This window comes from Oenanthe melanoleuca, chromosome 1, assembly GCF_029582105.1.
Source record: "Oenanthe melanoleuca isolate GR-GAL-2019-014 chromosome 1, OMel1.0, whole genome shotgun sequence".
Classification (NCBI taxonomy): Eukaryota; Metazoa; Chordata; class Aves; order Passeriformes; family Muscicapidae; genus Oenanthe; species Oenanthe melanoleuca.
Window position 1 is genome coordinate 65,272,307 of NC_079333.1, and position 26,624 is coordinate 65,298,930.

At 34.9% G+C, this 26,624-nt stretch overlaps 1 protein-coding gene across 21 annotated transcripts in view; it reads right to left on the bottom strand.

The window, feature by feature from the left end:
* The window catches only part of MYCBP2 (MYC binding protein 2), a 172,803-nt gene that overhangs the window by 18,048 nt on the left and 128,131 nt on the right, over positions 1-26,624 (bottom strand). For 16 of the 21 annotated variants that reach the window (XM_056491339.1, XM_056491451.1, XM_056491319.1 and 13 more), the window contains 14 exons: positions 26,428-26,560; positions 23,638-23,763; positions 20,124-20,285; positions 9,229-10,872; positions 8,160-8,329; positions 7,520-7,764; positions 6,669-6,833; positions 4,852-5,009; positions 4,241-4,440; positions 3,813-3,962; positions 2,512-2,672; positions 1,762-1,918; positions 972-1,196; positions 342-407 (listed from right to left, as the gene is read on the bottom strand). In XM_056491339.1, coding sequence (XP_056347314.1) covers positions 342-407; positions 972-1,196; positions 1,762-1,918; positions 2,512-2,672; positions 3,813-3,962; positions 4,241-4,440; positions 4,852-5,009; positions 6,669-6,833; positions 7,520-7,764; positions 8,160-8,329; positions 9,229-10,872; positions 20,124-20,285; positions 23,638-23,763; positions 26,428-26,560 — 3,762 coding nt within the window. The remainder of the gene's footprint in view (positions 1-341; positions 408-971; positions 1,197-1,761; positions 1,919-2,511; positions 2,673-3,812; positions 3,963-4,240; positions 4,441-4,851; positions 5,010-6,668; positions 6,834-7,519; positions 7,765-8,159; positions 8,330-9,228; positions 10,873-20,123; positions 20,286-23,637; positions 23,764-26,427; positions 26,561-26,624) is intronic. The other 5 variants (XM_056491426.1, XM_056491378.1, XM_056491419.1 and 2 more) reach the window with 1 other exon arrangement.

A 26,624-nucleotide genomic window follows, 5' to 3' on the forward strand; every position in this document is an offset into this window, starting at 1 on the left:
GCTGTTGGAAAAATGTCAGAGCAAAGCTGAATCAGTGCCTGCCTGTGTTCTGGGAGTCTTTTTTTGAAGCTTTTACAGCTGAAAGGTTAAGTTACCATATAGTAATTAAAGCTAAATTAAACTAAGGAACATTTTACATAACTCTGTTCTGTTTCAGAAGAAAAGTAAAACTTGATCAATAGTCAGTCTACATAACTGAATTCTGTCATTAATAATATAGTATTTTCCAAGGTTTATTATGATATCTGATATTTACAAAGTAATTTATCTACCATAAGAAATGGAAACTATTGGCACAAAAAATGACAGCAATTTTTCTACTCAACTGTTAAAATGTTTACCTGCTTTATTCTGCAGAGATCTTCTACTGCCTTGCCAGTTAGGAAGGTCATAGAGGTCACTTTGTTCTGCAACAAACAAGCAAAATAAGAATGAAACACTGCAACTGAGACAGTTCTGAATACTTCTTTTGTATTAAGAGAGTACATACATAAAAGAGAAAAATTACTTCATTACAAAAAAAATCCCTATGATCTAAAGCAAGGACAATACAGCTCTTTAACACAGTCTGCTCTTTGTATTAAAAGTTGTAGCTGAAATACAGATATATATGTAACATTACTGTACAGATCAATAAAAAAGAATGTAGAAAGTCTAGAAAATTTGGATTTTACGACAGCTCCTTATTTCAATGCTTCTGCAGAAACCATGAGCAAGAAAAATAGCTTAAAATAATTAAAGGATTGAAAATGCAACTGAAATAGAACATGCTACTAATAATTAAGTATCCCATTTTCAGTTTTATGCAACTGCTTACTTAATCACAGGACTACGAAACTTTACTTTGAAATGTGAACTTCTGAATTAGAATTACCAACTGACAAATAAAACTGACAGGGCTCCTTGTTTGATAAACACATACAGCTTGGACTATGTACCTTCAATGAGAAACAGTTTAATTTTCCTCTTACCCCAAGATCTCTGGAATTGTCTACATGAACACAAACATAACGTGCATTGATTCCTTTTACACAGTTAATTGTGATGTTTTTAGTTTTGTTTTTGTCTTCATCTCCTGACTCCCAGAAAGTTTCTGTAGACCCATCTGTTAAACTACCAATCATGGCAGGTCGGCTTGATGTTTTAATGTCAACAATGCTGGTTAGGTCTTTCAGACAAACTACTATACACAGTTCCTGTGAAAACAAATGGAAATTTTTAAAATACTTGAGACTAAGCCCAAATACAGGCATGATTTACATTTTTTAAAACCACACAGGCATTTCTGTTTTGAAGAATGTATTCTCCAATACATTTGTCTTTTATTGATTCAAATTTTTCAGTCCTTTAAACCAAAGGAAACATTAATAGCTAAGAGTTGAATATATTAGCAAATGCCTAAATACATTAGTCAATGGGAGAAAATATTTCAAAAATATTAAACAGATATATTAATTCATGCTCCTTGGAATAACAGCAGGAAAAAGATGCAAGCAAGGAAGAACTGGAAGTACACAATATTTAAAAAGTTAACCAATTCCATGACATTCTCCAAACAAGCATAAGCACTGCACCAAAATTTAGATTTGAGTAATACACAGGCTAAGGTCAATATCTGACTCTCTAAAGCTAAAAATGAGAGCCTAAGTAGCAGGGACAAGATCCCAAAGTGAGTTATATTCAGTGAATTTAAAAATACTCATCAGAAGTACAGACTGTTCACAACGATCTCTGCTTCTGAGCCAGAGCTGTAATACTTGCCTGATTCATGACTTCAAAACCAGACTGAACGCTGATACTAAAACTCTCTTCACTATCTCCATCATCAGATTTAGACAAAATATTGTTGATATGATGAAAAACATTGCTCTGGTGCAGGAACTGGTGATCAGATTGTTTGAATTTAAGACTCCAGCATCTGAAAACACATTTAGTTGACTTTAAAATTTTGTATGTTGGCAAAAGACATAACTCACCCGTGAAACTATTAATTACATTTTTGCTTCTTGAAGTATTTTCTATAAACATTTAACTTAAAATTTTTCAGGATCTCAAGTGTTTCTAGTGCACCATTTTGAGGAAAGCAGAAACAAACCTTTCTTCGAATTTTAATAGTAAATGCAACCATTATTATTCAGTTTGGGTCTCTGAGACAAATATATAGAAGTTTAAAGATATTATCCAGGTGACAGATTTCTGAGCAAAGGGCACTACACTACCAGGTACATACATGCAGATCCTACCATATTATTCTGTAAGATGTTTTATTTTTCATAGTGGACACTGCATAGAATTTAAAAGAAAGTACATTCCTTTCTAAAAAGTCTTTTATGCTATTATTTATATATATAAACATGGAAGTGTCTTCTATATATCTTCCCTAGTGGTAAAGATAGATATGCTTCTTTTCACACAAAGTTTTCAAGCATCCTATATACACTGCAAAAGCTTTTAACCTGCAATTCTCCAGCATTTCCAGCCTTTTCAAGAATTTTCTTGATTTGTGCTTACCTTAAGGCCATTTGCTGTAATGCACTACCACTGGGAAGTGACATCATAAGATCAGAGATTGTCTGAAGAAGGCGATGGAAAGTGTGGGGTAAGGGGTGAGCAGCTTCCCCAGCAATCACTATATCCGACAGAGGGTGTTCACACACTCGTGTGTCTTTTTCCTACAGAGCAAAGCCATTCATGTGTTGTTACCAGACTTTCTGAGACAAAAGGTTAATGAACAAACACATTTCTGCTATTTGCTTTAAGGGTAACTGCAAAATCTTGCAATGAATGTGAATTTGACACAGCTCTTGTCAAGACAATTTTTACAGTAAGTAAAATGAGCCTCAAACAGGGAATTTGGGAAGTATATTGTATACAGCCACATATTTCTCATGATTTAAAAGATGTGAAAAATTTCATGGCAATAATTTGAAAACAAAGAAACAAACCAGAAATAAATAATATATTACAGCAGTTAAAACCAACTTTATCTGAGCAGCAAAATCCAGCCATAGCAAACTTGGTAACTAAGCTAATGTTAACAGTTGCTGCATTTCATTAGAGCTGTGAAAAAAATTCTTAGTTAAGGTGTGTCAGTATCAGAAAAACAGTGTACCAGGTTATACTGCAAAAGAACAACTAGTTTCAGAACAACTAATTTCAAATCTGGATTAGATTTGACGTGATATAGATGATCCTGACTTACTGACCGCACTAGCAGGACTTTTTTTTGAGCTATTCATGATAATGTTTTAAATCAGAGCAAAGTCTAGAAGAGGCTGTATAAAGATATCTTTTGGAAGCATGATATGTTAGGCTTTAGCATTTTGCATTTTCAGAACCTAAGATTTTTCTTAAATCACTAAATTAAGTAAACCTAGTGCACATATAATTGCTTATTTATATCTATATATACACATACAAAGCAGTACGTAAATTAACTATGCATTTTCACAATTAACTATGGACTTAGGACACAGAAAGACATACTAAACCAAACTACAGAGCCTCTCTAAAAAATATTTTATCTTCTGTCTAGCTGCAGGGCAAAGGAGGAATAAAAAGCAACTTTTTAAAAAAAAAATGGATTAGCAATGTGCTCGCGCCTTTTTTGCTTTATTTCCCATGAATACTAAAAAATAATGCTTTAGAAGACCTTGTAATACATCAGCACATAGGAAGTGATGATTCAGAAGAAAAACTAATCTATGTCTACAAAATGAATTCAACTACACCTTAAGGTTTTGTTTTGTAGGGGAAGGATTAAGGAATTTCTTTTTCACATTTGCCTACAAAGTCAGGAAAACCTCACTTACTTGTTCTGCATTTTCTTTATTTGATTTATTTTCTTCATCCTCTTCTTCTTCAGGCTCTACAGGTGCAGGAGTCAGGGAAGCCACAAAATGCCATAAAATATCGTGAAGAGAAGTTGTTTGAATGACATTACAAAGAAGCCAGTTGAAGGCCTAAAACAAATTACATACAAGGAATTACCAACTGGTTAAGCAAACCCAGAGTAAAACCATTTCCAAAACCAATTATGTAAGGAGGTTCACTGATGATTTGGACACACAAATAGTAATGCAAAAGTCTTCAAGTAAGACGTTATTGCTCTGTAGCTAACAGTTTATTAAAATGACAACTATATCACAGGGAACAAAGCGTAATCTAAAAAAAAAAATTCCACAACAGAATTTACAAGCATCTTATTATAATGATACAGGAAACATCAGCACATGAATACCTCCATGGCAAAGACTCGGCAAGCAGATTTCCGTAAGGCTTGTTTCATTGCTATTTCAAGTCCTTCCAGATCATGATGCTGGATTACAAATGCCAATACTGGCCACTGGAAATTTCTCTCTCCTTTGGAAAGAGAGCTGTGGGCGGAGATTAACCGAGAAAGTTCAGGTGATGGATGTCTCAGGAGAGAGGACCCCACTTCTATTCAAAAGCATAAAAATATGCAAACATTAGATTCCTTGTGCATTTCAATTTTATAACCACAGTAAAAATGAAAAGCAATAAAGCACTTTTAGAATTGTTTTATTTTTTTTTCTGAGAGACAAAAGCAATATGGAAAAATGATGCTTCAACTGAGAAAAATACCACCTTCACTTTTAGATCAGGCACAGAAGATTCACCACAAATTTTAGAATTACAGTAAATCCTAATGCAAGTTTTTTTTTAGGCTAATTCCGTGCTGATTATCAAACACGTAATGTTTACTATTATTTTGTTTTGTGACAAAAGAGTCATTACATGCATTTACAAAAATATATTTGTCTACAATTTTCAAGAAGAATTGCAAATCCTTGAATAATTTTTCCCTGCTTCTGATGTCTGCACTCTTACCTGCATCTCCACTGTTGACTCGTCTCCTGGGGATTGCCTTTACACGTGCTGGCAAAATTGAGTGCTGTTTGTCATACTCTGATGCAACAACTGAATATGATCTTTGAAAGACTGTGCGCTTTGCAAGGTCTGTATCTGTGATTGGACTGGTTTCCAAACTGCAAGAAATCAGTGAAGTAATACACTCATTAAAAATAAATATAGAGTATATCCAAATTACACACCAATAATTAATAAGGATACATGCATTTCATAATCACAATGTTATTACTGCATGGAACTTTGTCTTATGTACCTAATAACTGTTTAAATGCTGGAAAAGAAGGAGCACATATTAGAATTACACATGGTGAAAAAGCATGCAAGTGCTTTATAAATAAATGTAATGATGGACGTGATGAGTTCCAAGAATTTAGGTACTTCTTTTAGAGAGATACACACATTCAGATCATGCCTAAATTGAAGACCAAACTTCTCCTGAGAATGCATGTGAAAACATCTATGAAGTGAGTTTTTAATGTGCAAGCCAACTGAAATTTAGAACTTTATGTGAAGTAACAGTTTCTAACGTCATTAGCCTTTAAGCCAAATTTGAATTGCTACAGCTATGCCTCTGACACATTTTACTCCTTACCTTCAGTGGACTTCTTACAGTCTGCAGAAGGACTCCCAGCTTATGCTGTCCCTATAGGCCTCAGGAGACCATGGTGTCCACAGTTTTAATAAAGGAATATACCAATATGATGCACTCTTAAGGAGTTTTGTTAGAAAAGTTTTATTTCTGAAAAGACTACATTATAGATTGTAGTATTCCAATAAACTATTTGTGCAGTCAGTATGAAATACAACAAATTGAAATGAAAACAGATTAAAAGCAAATTTTCTCTTCATTACATCCTCACTATAATATGAGGAATCACTGACATCTGGAAACACTGAGCATCTAAGTAGTTTCTGGACTATTATTAACAGTAAGAGCTATTTTTTCCCTGGTGAAACCTGCTTGAATTAGATCACAGTAAACTTAATGAGACAAGAAAGTGGCTTAATCTGACAGAAACCATTTAACACTCTCACTCCTAGACAGCATTGTCATTGCTTCAGTGACATTTAAATGTCCCACATAACAAAGCAGCGACATCTACTTTGAAAAGTGTAAGGTAATGAAATTTCGTCCTGTTCAAATTTCCCTTTAGAAGGAAAACCTGAGAGGAGAACAACAGCTACTTCCTTTCAAAAGGGCCATTAATCTGTACTCAATCAGGTGTGGTAAAGAACAGTCAAAAAACCTGCTACATATTCAAGGAGTCTGCAACAGTTACAGCCCTTGGATTGTTGATCTTTAGATCACTTCTTCAGTTCTGTAGATTCTGGAAAATTTTTCTCTATGGGGAAATAAGCAGGCCTGAAATAGATGGATATATTTCTATGGATATCTATGGATATTTTTCCCTGTATGCTAAGAGTCTTTATAAATTGAACAATTTTTTTTTTTTTTTGTATTTGGGTTCTAAACCAAGAGAAGTAATTGGTTTGAAGTACAGTAAAAAGTTTCAGGTTTGATTTGTGCATTCCTTGCATATTTACATATTCAAACATTCCACTGCTAACAGTTGAAAATATACTTGATATGCTATGATTCACTGAAAATTTCCTAACTACAGCTTCATATGCTTTTGGCTTTTATGCTGCTGTTTCAGAGACTGATCTGATACTTCAGCTTCTTACTGCAGCAACGTTTTCCTTTTATTTCCTTAATTGGTGTTATGCTACAGCTTTAACATTTGCATGTAGCACTTGGAATTGCAAGGAAGTACCTTGGGGGCATAGATTTCATGTTACTCTCTGGCTCTTCAAAGACGTTAGGGCTTGCGTCAGGAGTGACAGAGATGTACGGTGCAGGTACTGAAGTTGAGCGCAGGTATCTCATCTCATCCTGGAAGAGGTTGTCATCCTGGTACCCAACAAAATTTTCATGATGCCTACACCAAATGAGATTTTTGAATTAGGATTAAAGATTAAGAATTGCTGAAACACACACATACTACACAAAAGTTGTTTGCTAATACAGTGTCAGCCAATGCTATTCAATTATTTTTCACCTATTAACACTTTTGAGTTGGTTGTGACTTTAAAATGTTTATGGAAGATATAGTGGCATTCTCAACCAACAGGTAGTGGGATCACCCTTTTCTAACTTTTAGCATTTTCATCAGGTATTTCCACAATGTATTTTAGGTCCAAACGTCTACCCAACATAAACATGAGACACTACAGTGAAATTTAATTAGAATTACCAAGAAAGCACAAGTCTTCTGATTTCCTTTTTTACTATTTTTTAAGTTTGAAGAGAGAAAAGTAGCACATGTCTGCAACTAACATGCTAAATTAAACTCTTCAGAAAATTCTGAATTCTATGGACAGAAACTGAACTGTTATAAAATAGTTAGCATCCAAAAGCTACTCAGGGCATATTTGACTCTAGGAGAAAATCTAACCTAAAAAATTGAACAAGATCACGGATCAAAACAGATAGAAGAAAAAAATATCATGAAGAATTAGGAAAATATGTCTTTTTCTATGTAAGTTTAGTTTACACACACATTTTTATCCAATACTCTACACAGAAGAGTGTTAAAACCAATATTCATACACTTCCTTTAATTACCTTGCTAATGTCTGTAGATAGAGACATGGCATCTTAATGGGAAAGTCTTCAGAAATTCCTTCTTTGAGACTGGGAAGTTGAGATTGGAATGCTTTTGCAGGGTTATAGCAGAGGATACTGGGCTCAGCAGCACTACTCAATGACAGCAAATACAGTGCATTGGCTTTAATCACTTGATGAGCTTCCATAGTTGGCAAGGCACGAGGTGTCTTAACTTGCATTGGTTTTCTCCTAGATTGTTTAATCTAGATAAATTTAAGTAAGGCATAATTAAATTCACCAGAGGAAAATCTGACAACCTAGCTCATAATACAGCTGCTTAATTATAACTGCTGCAAAATACTTTCTATGACAAAACACATTTCTATTACTTTCCTACATTTGCAAACTCTTAATGAACAGCTGATAGTTTTGACATTTGCCTCAGGATTAATTTTGCATGCAAAAAGTTTCAAAAAGTTCAGTTTAAAAAAATGAAGCTAAACTAGCATCATTAATATCAACATATATGCATACTTTATGCAACATTTTGAAATTAGTCCTTGAAGACTAGTGCTAGAAAAACACCTTTTGTAGTATTCCCATTAAAACACAGCACTATGAAGCAGATGGAAAGTTAAAAGATATGAGCTGAAAATACCTTCTCTCTTGCTGCTGCTTGCTTTTCACGGAGATACTTTTCTCTGCATCGATCGCACACCAAATACCACGTGCTCCCTCCAATGCCACCATCACCACAATTCCCAGCCCATCCTCCACAGAAGTGCCCAATGCTGTTGTAACCTTGGCCACCGGCATAGCGGCCACAACCTACATTGGGGAAAGGTGAGAACAAGTTATTTCAAAAGAAGGATCCTTATTCTATTATTTATTTACATAAAAGAGGGATGAAGAGGGGAGAAAGGAAGATGCTTGCTTTTTCCTCGCCTAATTTTCTACTTTTCTGGATGTCTGAATTAGTTACAAAACAAGGTTCTTGTCCACATGTCCCACTACTGTTCAAAGAAGACAAATGCACTGTAGTTTTCCAGTTTTATAAAGAACTTCTCTGAAGCACAAACAGCTCCTTATTCTGACCTTATTCAGCTAAGTTATGGTAAGGTCAGTGTTGTAAGTTAGCCAACAATATCTGTAATTCAGCAAACAATAAAAATCTTGCCTCCTAGCTAACAAAGCTTAAGAGGCAATGGAGGGTATTCTTTTGCTGATTAGTTTCTCAGAAAAATTCAGGATTTTAACTTTCCATACATAGAGCTATAAAAGTACATATCAAGTACATAATAAATATTAAGTCACTGATAACCAGTACTGACACAGCAGACAGAAGTTTTCTACTCTTGACAGTAGAACAGTAACAGAAAGCTTCTGTCAATGTAGAAATTCTAACTGACCAATCTCATTTTATATTTTCAATTTTCTCAGCAGTTTCAAATCCTTAAGTGTAAAACACACCATGTTGCTGAAGAGCTACTGTAAAGTCAGAGCATTATTTTGACCTTGTTTCAAACAACTTTGAAACTTTAGATCCCTAACTCCTTAAAATTATACACAAAGATGTGCAAATAATCCGTATGCAACTATAATTTTTAATTTAGTGTATATAATAGAAAGGATAGCCTGACACACTTTTGCAACAGTAACTAAATACCAACACATGTGTGAAATATACTTTATGGATGGACAAAGGAATTAAAAATATGGAGCCTTACCTGGATGAGCTTGTCTCATGTGGTAAGTCACTGGATATGGATGGGATTCTCCACACAACTCGCAGATGGTGTCTTTTTCAGGACCTCCCACTGCAAGCTGGGCCATCTCACCAAAAAGATTTCCCCTTGGCCTAGCCTCAACCTTTTCTTTTTTCTTTTTCTCCTTTTTGGCTTTCTTGTTGTCTTTGTCACTTTCCTTCTTCTTTAACACTGCACAAGACCCAGGACTTGGAAAAATCATGTTTTGGGAAGCTGCTTTAATAGTTGCTAAAGAAATATCTTCCCAGAAAGCTACTAAGTGCTGCAACGTTAATGGAAGAGGAGACTTGGATTTCATTGTGTGATGACTGGATGTTTCAAAGGAGGTAGTTTCAGTTTTTCCATCCTCACACTTTTCATGCAGAGGTGGTTCTTTTAACATTGAGAGGACTTTATTTTTATTGATGCTACCCATTTTAGATATATCTGGTCCATGAGGTGAGATGTTGAACATGTTAAGAGCAGAAGATATTTCCAATGAATGTCTATTTTTCAGCTTGGTTTCTTTTTCCTCTGCAGGTTGTTGAGTAAGACTGCTTCGTATGGGTGCATGTTCTTTGGACAGTTCTGGATTAAACTTCAAAAAAGATGAGCATGCCATGGCATCATGAACTATTCCTTCATGCCAAAGAAATGCAGCAAATACGGCTCGAGCACATTCTGCAACAGAAGGTGACATTGCTTGCTTGGCAGGCTCTATGGGCTTTGATCCATCTCCTTTGAAAAGGAAGTTGGATTTTTCCTTTTTGGGTCTTGTGTGCCTGCCAGCACATTTACGGCTCACTTTTGGAGACGCTCTCATGTCTTGCTCATCTTTCAGTGGTGCTTTTCCAATGCTGAAATGAACTTTATTAGAACCATCATCCAGACTTCTGAATTCGGTGTTGTCTTCACAGGTGGTATCTGTAATGCTGTCAGTCTTTAAAGTAGTCGAAGTACAGACTTCAACTACCTCACTGTGAAGATTTTCTTGTACGACATGAGGGGAAGGAGCTCTGTTTTCAGTTTCTGGTGCAGGTTTTCCATCTTTTGCAATAATTTTTGGTTTGGGTGAAGTGGACCTCCCCCTTAAAGGTTCTGTTAGTGGCACTTTCTTTTTGCGAAGGGTGTCTGGATCCAACGTGTAAGAATCTGATTTGGAGCGTTCTCGAGGAGGATCGAGCTTTGTTTTCACAGGGGATGGAGCTTTCTGAGGTAGAGTTTTGTCATTGGGTGATGAGGATCGCGGAGAACTAGCACCAGATCTAATGCCTGTGAGTGTCTTTGTCTTTGGAGAAGACGACCGGGTTCCTGGGCCTGGAGATTCGGCTCTCAGACCAGGAGTTGTTCTTCCGTCAGTTTTTAGTGTTTGCAAAGTGTTATGATTTGGTGACAAAGACCTGCTGTGCGAGTCTGACCGCAACTTTGCAGCATCTGATTTCAGCATCAGGCACTCGCTGGCGGATAAGCCGTCGGTATTTCTGGGTTTCTTCTGCTCGGCAGCAGCTCTGTTCATTCTCACATCAAGCTTGGGTGACCTGCAGTCAGCTCTGTGTTTTGATGACATGTCTGATTTTCCTGCAGGAGAAATCGGTCTAGCAGCTCCTGTGAAATTCATCCGGTCACCTGTACAAATTTCATAATTGAATTGTTACGTGTTGACAGTGACACCGTCAATAGTACAAAAGAAGGACTAAAGACCCGAACGCAAGATAAAGATCAAACACATGCTTCTGTCCACATCAAAATGAGAGGAAACATGAAGAGATCTTTTTCCCCCTAGAATACTATTGATACATTCCTTTTCCAAAGATACAGTGAAACAAGAGGTATCAAAAGGCACAGCTCACTCTTTCTAAGAAATACTAGTATAGGAAGCACAATTTACATCCTTAGGCAAAATTCCATGAGTTAACTAAGTTTACCACAGTTGCAACAGAAACCAGGGACTATTTATCTATTATCTCAACATGTGACAGGCTGACTGCAACAGGAGACTTGCATAGAGATCAAATGTATTGCCAGATTTTCTTTAATGCTCAGAAGTCAGGAATTGTAGGAAGTAAATACAGAAAATTGGGCAAGAGGCTTGCAAATACACTCAAGACTACTCAAATTGACAATTTGAGGAATCTACTTTTTAAAGACCACAATCTATCCATGTTCTGCTACCAAAACACTTAAAATCCCCCAAAAAGAACAAACCAACTCTTTTTAAGCTTTAAGTTAAATGGCCAGCTCTGGTCAATTATGTCCTCCTTCTTTGATGCACTAATTTATTGTTCCTATGCACACTGATTTTGCACATTATATTAATCTACAGAGCTGTAAGACTATAAGAGCTATAAGAACTACAGGTAGCTTAGTAAAAGTACATACTAAACAAGTATATGCAAAAAGTAGCTTATTATAGCAATCTGCTTCTGATACCTCTGTGAACCAAGTCTCTCTTGTAGAATCGTATTTTGAAAATTAATCTAAGCAATACGGAAATTACTGGCAAGCAATGCAGTAGTTAATACAGCTGTCTCTCCATAAGTCCTGACACTGCAAAATCTTGCATACAGAGTTAAATCCTTTTGATCTGAATGGCTTTTCATTAGTCAAACATGAGAAGTGTTTCCCTAGTAAGGCCTGCAGAATTAGGACACAGTACTTAGGAATATTTTACTTTTCTAGATATTAAAAGGTTATTTGCACTTGTCTGGGAATATTTGTTAAAAGCAACACTTTGTTAAAAAATAAAGTTTCAATTCATCAGAGAATATTTAAAGTGTAAGCCTTGATTTCTAATGCTAACTAGGACTTTTATCTAGTACCTTCAGTATTAGAAAATGTGAAATCAGTGTCTACTTCTTATGAATTATGGGATCTGAAGCAACTTCACGCAGTTCCAAATTACCAACCCTTACCATTATGCCAGAAATATATATAGATGCAATTTTTTCCTACTATCTCTCACAATATTAAAAAAATGCTGAGAAAAAACTAGAAAAAATTTGAGCTATATTTATCAACCAAGATGCATCCTCAGGTTACAAAAAATTATTTATTTGCTATTTCCATATTTAAATACCTTACAATAAAATTAAGAACAACACGAAAAAGTGAAGTATTGGGATATTTAACAAGCCTGAAAGTTAGAATACTCTCCCACCTTCCCACGACATGGCAGAAGTTCATATTTTTCTGAGCAGGGAAGAAATACTGCGTCTATCCGTCAGGAATAATACTTCAAATGTAAGCAGTAGAATATAATGAGAATATCTCAAGTATTTATCATCCTAATCAATTTTGAGAGTCTAATCTGTCTTTATTTTTACAAGTTCTGTAACTGTTTTTCACTTGGAGGGTGGAGGTGTAATAGGAAGGCAAGAAATAACACGGTACATTGTGGTTTATAAAATGACTGTTATTGCTAAAAGAAAAAAACAAAGAAGTTTCAGAAACATCAGTCCAAGCATTTCAACCATTCCAACTTAGTTATTCACCAATTTCACTGATGAGCTATTTTGAGATGCTTATTTTTTCATAGAAAAATTCTGAAATGCAAATTAGAATTACTTTTATACACATTCTTCCAAGTCTGCCAGATGAGAAAATACTTTAAATTGAAAGTTTTACAGAATGCCTCAGAAAAGAGAAAAAAAAAAAGTGAAAAGATGACAATAATTTTAGAAGACATAGAACACTTCAAGCTACTCAGCAAAGTATCAAATTTGAAGTACATGCATGATTAGCAAATACCAATGCAGAAAATATTACAGAACAAAACTGCTTATAAAAGCTATAGCCTAATAATATGGCTTCTAACAACAAAAGTATCTTCTTTTTTTAAAAAAAACAAAGGTTTGGATTTGCACATATAGATAAATAATCCTAAGTAGCGTTCAAGAGTACCAGCACAAAAAGAAAAATCTCCCAAAGGAAAATAGCAAGCTGGTTTGTCTGTAAGGAAAAAAGGAAAAAAAAAGCCAGATTTTATTTCCTGTTTCTTCTAATATACTTCTTTTGCCTACTGTTTGAAATTAGACTAACAGTCACTTTCCATTTTACAAAGAGACAGCCAGATTGTGTAACATGGAGTTGCTGCAACTCAGGAAGGCAACACTGAATGATTACATCAGATGAGCTCCCAACAAATACCAAACTTGAACATTCACTTTCAAAATATTATTTTATTACATGAATGAAATGAAAATGATTGGAAGGAGGAAAAAAAACAAACCCAAAACATTTTGCAGGTAAAAAATCTGAATAACCTTGCTATGTTGGCATGCATACCCACCCTTCAGTTTGTGAGAGAGAGATGAAATAGCAGAGGCAGGCCCAGCTACATCACTAGTTTTGTAAATACGCTCACGAGAAGCAAGGCAGCAGGATGGAGTTTCTACAGTGGAAAACAGTTGCACAGAAGCAGCACAGATTCAATGGAAAAGCAGCAAAGATAAAAACAAGCATTTCAAATGTTATGCATCTTCTTTCTTATGTATTCTGAATTCAGTGTTTAAATTCCTACAACAGTTTTAAATGACAGACAGTAATTTGTAGTAGTACGTAGTAGATCAGCTCCTTGATTTAAAAATGCTGCAATTTCAGTATTAGTTTCTAGGATATAAAAATGTAATATATGGGGGCTAGCTGATGAGATTTATGATTTATAATAAAAAACAGCAGTGTCTAGGTTAGAACAGAACCTAGGTTTGAAATGTTAACGTTTAATCTGTACATTTAGGAATTAGTTATTTAGAATGTCAATACAGCCTTCCAAATGATCGATTTACACACTCATGGAAGTTAGAGAACATCCATTTGTGTTGGAGTCTTGTTAATCGCCAATAAATGAAAAAAAAAAAAGCCATCAAAACTCTCCATTTTCAAAACGGAGTGCACCTCAATAATGCAATGTTTTGGTAATCTTCACTTATGTAATGATGAGCTCCTCAATAACTAGCAGCAGAGAAGTGTCAACAGTACATAAAAATGTTATCAGCTCTTAAAATAATTTTGACTGAAAAATAATTCTGATGTCATCCATGATAATTTCAGTAGAGTCTACTGACACCAAACAGAAGTACAGCTCTACAAAAATGAAACTTGTAGAAAAATAATGACTTTTTGTTTCGTCTATAATTTTAGTTTTCTAATTGTTCTATTTTTTTCTGCTTTTAATTCTAATTCTAATCCCTATTCCTTCCTTTGAAAAAAATAGTAAAATTCTTACTGTAACAGTAATTGTATTAGAAGACACTCTGTTTTAGATACACCCTTTTGTACAATGGAGTAAGGTAGTTGAATTGAAAAGAAATAATTGCAATCTCTACACAATTTAAGATATATTTTTGTTCTGATACTACACTTACTCATTTGTACACATCAATTTACCAAGCCTCCTACCTTATGCAATCAGCTATGGTTCTAGAAACTCTACAATGAGAAACTGCTTGATGCAAGAATTTCATCCTTTAAAAAAAGAAACTAATCCTTGATTTCTTAACACTGTATCAACACAGATTTAACACCATATCACCTACTTTTGATACCTACAAATGATTTGGAGAGATCCAATAATAACTATATAGCTTCTAAGTAACAGGATGTCACTGTAAATTTTTAAAGGTAAAAGCAAGACAAACATTAGAAGCACAAAACAGCAGTAGCAGCAAACCTAAAAATGTCAATTTGATACACTAGAATTCCACTCTAGGAATAATTAAAGAAAAATCTTTATGAAATCCACTTTCATGAATGCACATTTATCCTTCATTCTTTCACTCTGTGTCTGAGAACACTTATATTTTATGATGTTGTAATCTGGTGTTGAATGATGGACTACTACTATTAAATAATTTCAAGGGGACTGTGGGTCCAAGAGTATGACAATCTATGTATATCGAGGATAACTGGACAGCCTCAGGGACCAACATTTTGATCAGGACTCCCTCTTTCTGAAACAAAGACTACAAAGACTGGAAATAGAAGGCAGGCAAGGCCTGCTCATGAGCCATTTTATTGTGACAGTGTCTTTAGTAACTCTTTCCTCCAACATGGAAATAGCTCCAGCTTGAAAAGCTGCCCCATATGGAGACGTAAGAGGCAATTCCATTTCTACAGCAGGATGATCTTTTAACAGTTGTGCCTACCTCCTCTGAGGAAACCTAGGTAGCAAGACATACCACTAACTGGTTCATGTGAGTCTTCTTTAAACAAACTCTGTAACAATCACAAAATGTTACTGGAAAACAGAGGTAAGTTCAAGTTTCTTCAGAAATGCCACTGCTTTTCTGCATCATTATGAAGGAAAGCAGTGACCCAGCTTTGCTGTGCTGCTAAGCAATAGATGCATCTTAAAAACTATGTATTATTCTTTCACTCAGTTTTACTGGCATGGAAACTACAGTACAGCTGTTAGCTGAATTTTCTCAAGCACTGCAATCAATGTATCTTTTTTCACCTCCTGAAAATGCTAAATGTCATACTGACAGCAGGACTTGGACCTTTTTTAGAAATTATTTTTCCATGAAGTAAAAAAATGCTTGAATATTAAAAAAAGGAGAAAGTACTCAGTATGGTTAAAGTAGGGGTATGAGTGAATGAATTAAAGCAAAAGTTGAAATATGGTATCATGAGAAAAATATTGGCAATATTCTATACCAGTGCTGGGGTTTAGAACATTAACACTTGAGCCACATATGTTTATTAACTGAAAGAAGCATTCCTGTGCTAGAAAGGTAGATAAAAAGAATTCTATACTCTTCTAACTTGTAACTTCAACGTTTGAAGATGTGATATGAGGAAATTAGTTCTAAAATAACACTTGATACAATTTGTACTCTTTCCTCAACCCTTACCATACCAGCCCCCTGAGGATGGTTTTGGATTGACTGGGCCAAATGCATCTTTCATATGTACCCTTGCCTACAGAATCTGAAAAGCCTAGGTTATGAGACCATTTAATTAAACTCAAATTTTCAGGATCATGCCTTGGTAATACTCAGCATCTGAAAAAACCAGTTAGATGCTGCAAATTAGACCAGTTGTCATTGGTTTAACTGATGACTAAGTCACACAGAAGTGATCACCATGCCTATCTCCCTTCATTTCACTGAAACATTACCAAGAGACATGTTATGTGCTCCATATGTATGCTGGTCTTTTGTGTCCCCTCTACAGTTTTAGAAAATGCAGAGCAGCACTGTGGTTCTAAATACAATTTTACCAGCATCTAGATGGGAAAGGACCAAAACCAAAAAGAAACTGATAGGGATGATCAAGGGATGATCAACTGAAGGGATGTATCAAGGAACTCCTGACAAGAATGGCAGGAGCTGACCATGGATGGTTGGACTGCATCTCTGCAGCATGGATTGGAAAGGAAGTGGCCTGACAGGACACTGCATTGAACAGCAGCTCAGCATTGCAGCTTCTGCCTGGACCAGCTGGGGCTGCACTCTAAGAGGGTTAACATATTGGAAGGCACAGAGGTCCAAAGACTTTTAGCCCATTCACCATTTGCAGCATCAACTCAGGTGTAAGAAACATGGCATTAAGATCTAACACTAGTGACTGCAAAATCTCACACCTCCCTCCTTAATTTCAGAGCTCCACAGCCAATCATAAAATTTTGGTAATTGATGCTTGACAACATGCCAAGATCCTGCTACCCACACTTGCCATCTAAAATGGATGGAGATCTAAGGAGATTTATGACCCAGCACATATTGCGGAAGGTTGAGAAACAAGATCTTCCATGACCCTCTAGGCTTCCACACTTCCCTGACACTCAGAACTCAAACAGAAATTTGAGTCTTCTCTGCTTTTAACAAAATTCATCAACAAATAAATCAAGCAACCAGTAATAACCTTGTGGCTATTGGAGTGTGCAGTCACAAGCAAACCTGTTACTGATGATCTTACAAACTTGTCAGAAGCAAGCATAAGCAGGCTGCACAATTTAGCCTGTTTTGGCCAAATATCCAAGGCAGAAACATAAATAAACTTGTGATCGTAAAGGAAAAAAATTGCTAAGGTTCCAAGTCAATACTCCCGGTAGGTTTTGCCAGCTCTTCTACCTTTTCTGACCTTTTAGTTGCACACAAGACTGACAAAGAATTAAAATAAACAGCAAGAGTACCTTAATTTTGTCTGTCTCTGTGAAAAAGAAAATAATCTTTCTGAAAATTAGCAAAGGAATTAAGCAGGACAATCAGCCCTTCATAGAGTTCTAGCAAGCAACACAAAACTGAGTAACAGTGTTTCCCTTTTGTTTTTTTTCTAATATCCCTCCTGTAACAAATTCTTTGATATAACACAGAGTGCTGTTGTTACTTATTTATGATGTGAAAGGAGTAACAGAGACACTATTTATTTCTTCAAGCATCATATCTCAGGAGGTGACGGTCCCAAACTGTAGTATTTCTGAAAAAAAATAACCACACACTGTGTTGGAGGATAAGAGGTTGTGACAAGTCCTTTCCTTCTTTCTTAAATGAATTTACAAACAAAACCTCAAGGACAGAAAAATCTCCTGATAAACCAACTACCTACAAACACTTCTAAGAAAAACTATAATCTGTCACCAGCACAAAGTATGTTTATATCAGATCAAGATTTTTCTTCCTATTATAAAAATCTAAATTAAGGAAATAATTCTAGAGGGTATTCAGCAGGATTCAGCTTTCCTCAGAATTATGCTTCCAAACTAAATTTCTCCCCAGGGGTAGAGATATCTGAGGAAGAACAGAAAATGTAAACAGTAGACTGAACTATTAAGGTTGACTTGCAATTCAGATTGGTATTCAGTATATAACCTCTGCAGACAGGGAAATCTAGGTTGGCATAATTTATTTCAACTATTAGACCATCTTTGGTCCATTTAATTTAACAGTATACTTAACAGTATATTGACTATAAACATTCATTTTAATTTTAAAATATAACTTTACTGCAGGAAGCACTTAAGAATGGAGCACATAATTGGAAACTAAAACTAAGCATGACTAGGGCAAAAATTCAATTAACTTCATATGGACTCAAGATACGTTGTTTAATGGATTTAACTTTTAATTACATGTTTGGTAAAAGGATGCTGTAAAGTGATTTAGAAATAATGAATTAAAATTGCATACTTAAAAGTTTTTGTTACAGTTCTAATATAACTGCATAAACTATTAAATGAACAAGTATATGGATATAGTCTTACAGGCATACCTGACAATATGCTGAATTTGAATGAACTTTGAAATGGAGGATGAACAAGTTTGCAAAAGCCTAAGGAAGTTTAAACAAATCTCCCATATTATTTTTAAATTTTGTGAAAACAAATATGTTAATAATTCTCTCCTTTATGAATAGCTTACATTATTTGCATCAAACCTGACACTGGATAATAAACTGTTAGAAAAAAAACCACTCCTTGTATCAAATCAGAGTCAGTGCACCAGTTCAGGTCGACAATTTTTGCCTTTTTGGAAGTGCAAGTAATCAAATTAGTTGAGACCTTATACTAAGTTAAGATCCTAAATCAGACACAAATTTGAAAAAATTTTCTTCTTTCATTATTTTTTTTATTTGGTAGACCACCAGTGTTCCCCTGCTACCTGACAAAAAACAAAAAAAGTTTCCATTTGAATTGGATCCTTATTAAAACACAGAGCACAGATGTAGAACACTGAACAGTTTATCTACACGTCTTGGACACAGAAATGCACTGAACAAGATTTTGTTGGGCAGTCAAAAATGATACTTTTGTTTTCATACAATATAGGTCTCAGTGCTAAAGGAAAAATACTCTGAAAATTGAAACAAGACAATTAGGGTTATTTTTGATGCAAAGCTGAGTAACTATCTCTCTGAATAGTAGGAAAAAAACCTCCTAAAAGTGATGGGAAAGAATAAATATTTGACAAATTCTCAATGAGAGTGTGCTGATGCCACTGGCAATCAGCTGTTTTATCTGAGTGAAGTTTGGAATATTCTTCTTTCAGGATGTTGGTGTAAGTCCAGCAAAACTACAGAAGATTGCAGTCAAAATACTTCTGGACAGTCCTTGTAAAAGCAAATTAAAAATCTTAACCTAGCTCTCACATGAAGAACTTCACTGCACTTCAATAAACTGAGCTGGAGAGATGCAGGACTGCATATACCCAGACACTGAACTGACTAACAAGAAAGAGCTGAGGCACCCCAGAGACCCAGTTTGTGGGAGACAGGGATAAACTAGTATTCCTGTGATCTGTGCTGTAACTGTTCTGCTTGCAAGAGAGAATTTAGTGCAGTATCAGCTATCATCATGAATGCTGAGCTTTTCGTTTTCATTAATCAAAACAGTTTCCTGTCCTCCCATCAGTATCAGGTTAGCTGATATTCACCTCAACGAGCAAACCTGCATTACCGTGCCAATCCTATGAGCACCCAACAGAAAACTAACAAAACATTTCTTATGAATAGTGCCAAGTTGTTCCCACTGTCCAGCTACATCCCTAAAGTCAGGAGCAATGACAAAAATAAAAATTTAGGAAGTAAGAAAAGTTAATACCTATTTACTACAGTAAAGACTTATCAACACTTTGTACTACATGAAACATTTACCTTAATTATAAACCAGTGTTGCATAAAATATTGGAAATGAACGTCATGATTTGTCTACAGTGAAGAACACATACAAACCCAAAATACTGTCAACATAAAAATTAAAGTTGAACAAGTATACTTCTTTGGGAGCATTACCTCACATGCTTCTGAATCATGGAAAAGCTTAAAAAAACAAAACCAGAAAGGTGCGCTGTGGGATGATTAGCAGCTGGCAAGCAACTGAGAACAGCAATGTCAAAGCTGCAGGAATGGACTGATGAGGCAGGTAAGGCTGACAAACTTACTCTGAAGCTGTGGCTGAGGCTGCTGGAAGGAAAGGGGCTGTCCGAACACAAATGGACTGTGGACAAGGGAAGAGGGAGGTTTTGCAGCTTGATCAAAGATGGAAGGAGCTGGGAGATTTGGCCGTGACTGAATGGAATTCAGTATGGCACTCAGTTGGTCACCTGTAGTGGGCAAAACAGTCAAAACTACAACCTGTTACCTGGCATTCTCCAGAAAGGCAGAGCAAAATGGCACTCAAAGTTTAAATGATGATAATAGAAAAAGCTCATAAACTTCATTTAGCCACATACAACTCTGGTTGTGGCTAAACATAAAAATCTGACTCCATGCATGGCAATAAAATTACTGTTTTTTAAGGATCATGGATATTTTACTGCAATTATTTTAAACATTTCAAAATAGAGATTTGTATTTGCCTTGCTAAAAAATGAAGAGCAGCCAAAGAAAAAAACAGAAATCCCTAGCATTTACAATAATACACACATGCAACAGTACATGCAGAAAAAACATTAGAAAAACTGATGAGAAGGGAAAGCTAACATGTAATTAGGCTTTGGCAAATGTATTTCTGTGCCAATGCTTTGGTAAATATTTGCTCATTTTTGCAAATATTTTTTAAAGTATTCTGTCAAGCTGTTTTTTGAGGTCAGATTGAAGGTAATTTAAAAAATCTGTAAGTACCACTTAAGAACTGGAACTGGTTTTCTGAAGAACAGCCTACATTTGCTGGCAGGCAAATGAAGGCCTTCAAGAAACTAGCATGTTAGAAACAAGAGTTGTAATTTCTGAATGCCAATTTTCAAAAAACTCTATGTGAGCATTAGAAATACATGACGCCTCAGTAAGAAGGCCACACCATGTTTTAACTTGAAGTATACTTAGTAAAATGAGGGAGGAGACACCAGGAATTTGAGAGAATCTCAGATTTAAACCATCACCAGGCAACTCCTAACAATGGTTACTTTATTCTGCAAATTCCAATCTATATTTTGACAGCTTTGTAGAAAACCTAGTAAAAAAACTTTAGCAGCTAACAGAATTTACAACTTACAGAATTTACAAAATTTTTGGATTATTATCAATGGTCTTTTTAAGGAAATAGAGAAAGACCAGAAGATGTAGCAAACCCAGTATTACCTAAGAACTCCTAAGTTTTCTTGATATTTTGGGTTAAAAATTAAGAAGACAAAAATACCAGAAAATAGCTGGAATACCCTTCTAAATAATCATCTACAGGAATCCATGAATCAATTTTATTTCACTGTTTTGGAAGTAGCATACCTAAAAACTTCTGGAATCTGTACTTCAGCAGCAATCATTCCTACCTTAAAAACCTAGAAGTGATTGAACAACCAGGTTTAGGGGGGTTTGGATCTCTATGGTCCCTTCCAAACCCCCAATTCTGTGATTTACATGTCTGACAAACTATTTTTCTCAAATGCAATGTGCCTAATTCCTAAAATGAGTAATTATTTTAAAGGGAAGAATATCTGAGAAGCTGAAAGTCATCTGCTCACAACAATCAAATATGGAGGTGGGTAGGGTCAATTATGAAGAATATTAAAAAACTGCCTGTAACATGAAAGGCTGGAAGAGAGAAGACATAGCTAAATCAAACAGATTCTTTGTCAAGTCTTCTTTCTTGCAAGTAATACTGAAAACCTAAATTCAACAGTTTTACAGCACGAAACTCTGTTACCTAGTGTAAAACTACACACCTATTATTGGGATCTTCACATTTGATTAGACATTTTGAAACACTTTGGATGGGACTGATTTTTAATCAAAACTAGCGCATTCCTATAGAAGTACTTTTAATAAACAAGCCTCTCCAAAGGAAGTGCTTGCTTCAGAAATTCCCCTAAGAGATCATGCCTGTACCTTCCATTATTTATTTTTCACAAAACTCAAAGCTTCTTAGACCTGAGTATACAGAAGGACTGCATATAAGTAATGGTACAGCTGAAGAATTCTATTTTTGGGAAAGTAAGACCATTATTATCTCAATATAGTTGCTAACAACTCTTCACTCTTGGGCATTTCAGAAGGAAATACATCTAGCTGAGTTTTTCATTCACGCTAAACATCACAGCTTGAGGGTATGTTGAGAAAATAATGCATACAAAATAGTATGGAATTCAATGCCAGAAGTAGCTTCCAAATGTTTTCTAACTGGACTATCCCAAAGAAACACCTTTGAAACTGCTTAAGATATAGTGAAGAGAATCCCAATGTCTTCAGAAATCAGCATGTGTGTTAACATAGCATATTCATCTCTAAGATTTTATCTTTGGACAACACAGAAGAAAAAAATTGCTGTCTTAATATGTTTCTGCAGAAAAAAGAACAGACAATATTTCTGCATTATTACACAATTGACATTGAGAGACAAGCTCTGATACTGCCTCACATCTTAGATACTTCCACTTCTGTGATTCCACCATTACTCTGAAATGAGTATGGATGAACTGGGAAAAGGAGGTTTACAAGGCTCTATAAAACAAAAGGAAAATGCTTATCTAGCCTTTGTCCAAAAAAGAGGGTTTCCTATAACAATGCATGGACAAGTATGAACCACTCTTTACACAGTAAACCACTGTAAAATGATATAAAATTATTTCATGCTGTTAGATTATTTAGGAATAATTATTTTCCTAATATTTTCTCCTTTAAAATAAGTTTTAAGTTCTTTTATTTAGGATACCATGAAGAAATATATACTGGTGCTAAAAAACACACAGCACACCTTAGGCCCCTATTTGTAGTGGCATAGACAATGACAATATGAGAATACAATGACAGAGCTCCATGTTTCAGGAATATTTCTCAAGAACCTCTGCCTCAAGGAAAATCCCTTCTGTATTATTAAATCTGCTAGAACTAACCTAGAAATGAACAGAAGGCATGCAGATTGAGTTTATTTTGATGCCTTTTATACACATATATGTATTTATATAATGTATTTAGATCTTGTCAACAAAATAAGCCATGATGAAAAGAAACAACTATTTTATATCAGTAAAAGAAACTAGATTTTATTTATTTCCCAGCAGTTGTAACTGGTATCCACGTGACTGGAAGGTAATTTCAGTTTTACAACTCCTTTTTATAACTGCACAACAATTTTTAAATGGCATGTTTCATCTTATCAACCCATTAAAGGCACTTAAAAATTAGCACGACAGATGACATATGTTTCTAGACTTTTAAAAACATGTGCTTTCTAAATCATAGTTTTCTAATCTTGTTTTACATGTATTTTTTACTTCAGCATTTCAGTTTTCCACTACAGAAATCCAGAATTAACTTCCAAATCTTCGTTCATCCTTTTTATACAGAATACTTAAGACTGAGTGAAAATAAAGGAGAAAAAAGCAGTTTTATCAGCATACAATTAGTTATACTACTACTTTCGAAAGGACCTCTGGTGCTTAAAAAAGCAAAAAATGAGTAATAAAACATAAGCAAAGTTAAGATAGACATAATTAAAAAAAAATGAGTGCAAAAACATACCTTTGTTATTTCCAAGGCCATAATCAAACCCTTGTCCATTACTGCAGCTTGTCCCCTTAGTGAAAGCTTGTATTGAAAAAGGACTTGGAGGAGGAGTCTGCACATTTTGATCTAGAAGGACTTGCTCTGTAAAAAAACCACATCACTTAGGAGTTAGACTTCTCAGTAACAGATTTACTTTAGAAAGATGAGTCACAAAGCAAAAGAGTGATATTTATTTCCACTGATAGCACTCTTCCTCTTGACTAAATTCTCGTCAAAAAAACCTACATGTGCTCTTTAGAACTCATGCTCTTAAAATATAAAGACAGAGGACTTAATACCATGTAGACTTTTTTTTGTTTGACTGAGTTGCTGCCAGCTATGCCATTATTTGACACTTGTTTTTTTCCAATAACATCATTCAGCAGTGTTTATTCTTTGGATAGAAATTGTTAAAATCCCTTGGACAAAGCAAGGTGGAGAAAGGATAGTTTTCATAGTGGCAAACTCAAGAGTAAATAAATAGTTCCTTTTGGCTATCCCCGATAGTTCATGGGACACAAGACATTTTTTCCTGACACATTTATTTGTATCTGTAAATGTGCACTATAATTTTGCTTTCTGCAAGACACTAAAGCGACCTCCAACCCAAACCAACCTGAAGTATTTAATAATATTCAAAACTACAGTAGAATTATAATAAATGAGACAGAATCCACTTGACTATTTAGATTTACAGAGAAATTACTAGCAATGTGGTCAAAAATACCATTCCAACTGATAAGAAGAAAGCATTCAGAAGAAATATCCCAAATGCAGGTTTAAAAGCTTGAGCTGGCACCTTGAAATTTTTTTTTCTTGTCAATACACTAAAACTAACATGGATTAGATTAAAAAAAAAAATCAACTCTTCAAAAAGTAATTTTTAAAAAACTGCATTTCAGGACGAAACTGTATTTCAGAGTACAAACTTCACATAACATATTCAAGTTAAAAACAAATTACAAGGGAGAAAGCTGGAAATTTAAAGTCAGTTTACAAAAGCAAGGATCTAGAATTTTTTAATCAGAGGCTACTCTAGATCTTGCTGTAGTATTTTAACTAGATACCTGGCTAACAGATCCAGTTATTTAGACTTTTGCCTTGTCTGACAGAAATCCTACCTCATTATGGGAATTTAATTATAATTTTATTAAATAATGAAAATATGAATGTAATGTGAAAGACAGTGCTATTCATGCATAAAAAATAGACATTTGCAAATCTAGCTAGAGCTCCTGCAGATCCTTATTATTTCCCTCTAGCTAAAGCATTGAAACTGGTGATAAATTATTTCTCAATAATTGCATGGCAAATAAAAACAATCAATTTAAAATAACCTTCAGATATGGCTTAAGCACACTAAATTTTACATGGCACATGCACATTTACAGGTGCACTAGGAACCTAGAACAGGTTGAAAAATCTCAGTAGTTGCACTGCAACTGAATAAACTACTTTAGCTAGATGCACAAGAGGCATCCATCTTGACCATACCTGTAAAAAGAGACTCATGTGGAAAAAATTAAAAACTGGTATACAGAGGCATGGGATTCGGATCAGGAAGTTTCTAAGATGGTATTTCTATGAGCTGTATTGCAGAGTTTTGTCCTCAAAGCCTGGAATTTGCATTTCTGTTTTTCTGTGAGAGCTATATTTGAAGATGTCCTTCAGTAACAGTGCATAAATATCAAGAATTTAAAGACACACCTTCAAACAAGGGTCTTGTTTAAAGGCTTCCTGATTTGTGAATTCTTTCTTAGACCACACACATTGAGAAATTTAAGACAATATGAAATGATAGGTCAGTTACTGAAGATGAAAAGACTATTTAAAAATGCCAAATACTGTCAAGTTACTCAAACATATTTCTCAAAATAAGCACTCTGGAATGGAAATTTTTGCACACTGCTTAATTGATTAATTTCAGAGAATTTATTTTCTACTGGAAAAGGAAACAACCCTGTATAAAAATAGAAAATTATGAATTTATCAACCCTATTATTGAATACATGTGCTTTCAACAATAAGGTACTGTTCCAATTCACAATTATTTAGTTTCTGCAATCTACTTAGGCTATTTGAGCACCTCAGCACTTGACATTATCACACAACTAAAAATAGAAAAGCTATGACTTCTAAGGAAGTGTTTAAAGTATTATGTAAACATTTATATATTTAATGAAAAACTCCCTTCTTTGCAGAAGGTTTTATACTTGAAAGTCAAGCTGCAACAGTCTACAGAAAATACTTCTGTTTTAGCAAGGAATCGCTTTGTTCTAATACAGTAATGTGATGATAATTGTTAGAGTATCTATGTGTGAAATGAATTTCAGCCCTAAATGCAAAAACCAAAAAAATGGCAAAGAGTCTATTAAAATGAACAAATAAGAGGCTGACAATAAGTGTGACCTAAAAACACCAGCAGAATATGACTGCTGAGGTCAAAGCTTTTCATGAAGACACCTTTTGTAAAACAGACGCATAAAAATTACGCAGAGAGCTAAAAAAAAAGACAGTTAAAATTATTGACCGTTACCATAACCAGCACGGAAGAAATCGTAAGGAGATATTTTAACTGTTTTTTAAAAAAATCATTTAAAGAATCTTTATAAAAGCTTTTAAGTCTGACTGAGCAACATAACTAAAGTGAAAATACATAAGCTAATGTTATACCTGTTCAAAACTCAGATCCTTCTTTACTTCTCCTGTTTAGACTGCTTATTTTTTTCTAAGTTAATTAAAAACAAAAATAAAACAACCACTTGCCATCTTCATGTCGGAGGTACTGGTTTCCACCTCTGTCTCTAGCTAATGACCATGCCTCGCCTTCATCACTTTCACAGAACTCTACCATGCTGTTCTTATCCATTTGCACCCACGTACCTTCTGAATTAGTCACCTGATGCACACACATAAAAAAGCAAAATTTATTGACTTCTCAAACAAATCAGTAGTATGATTCA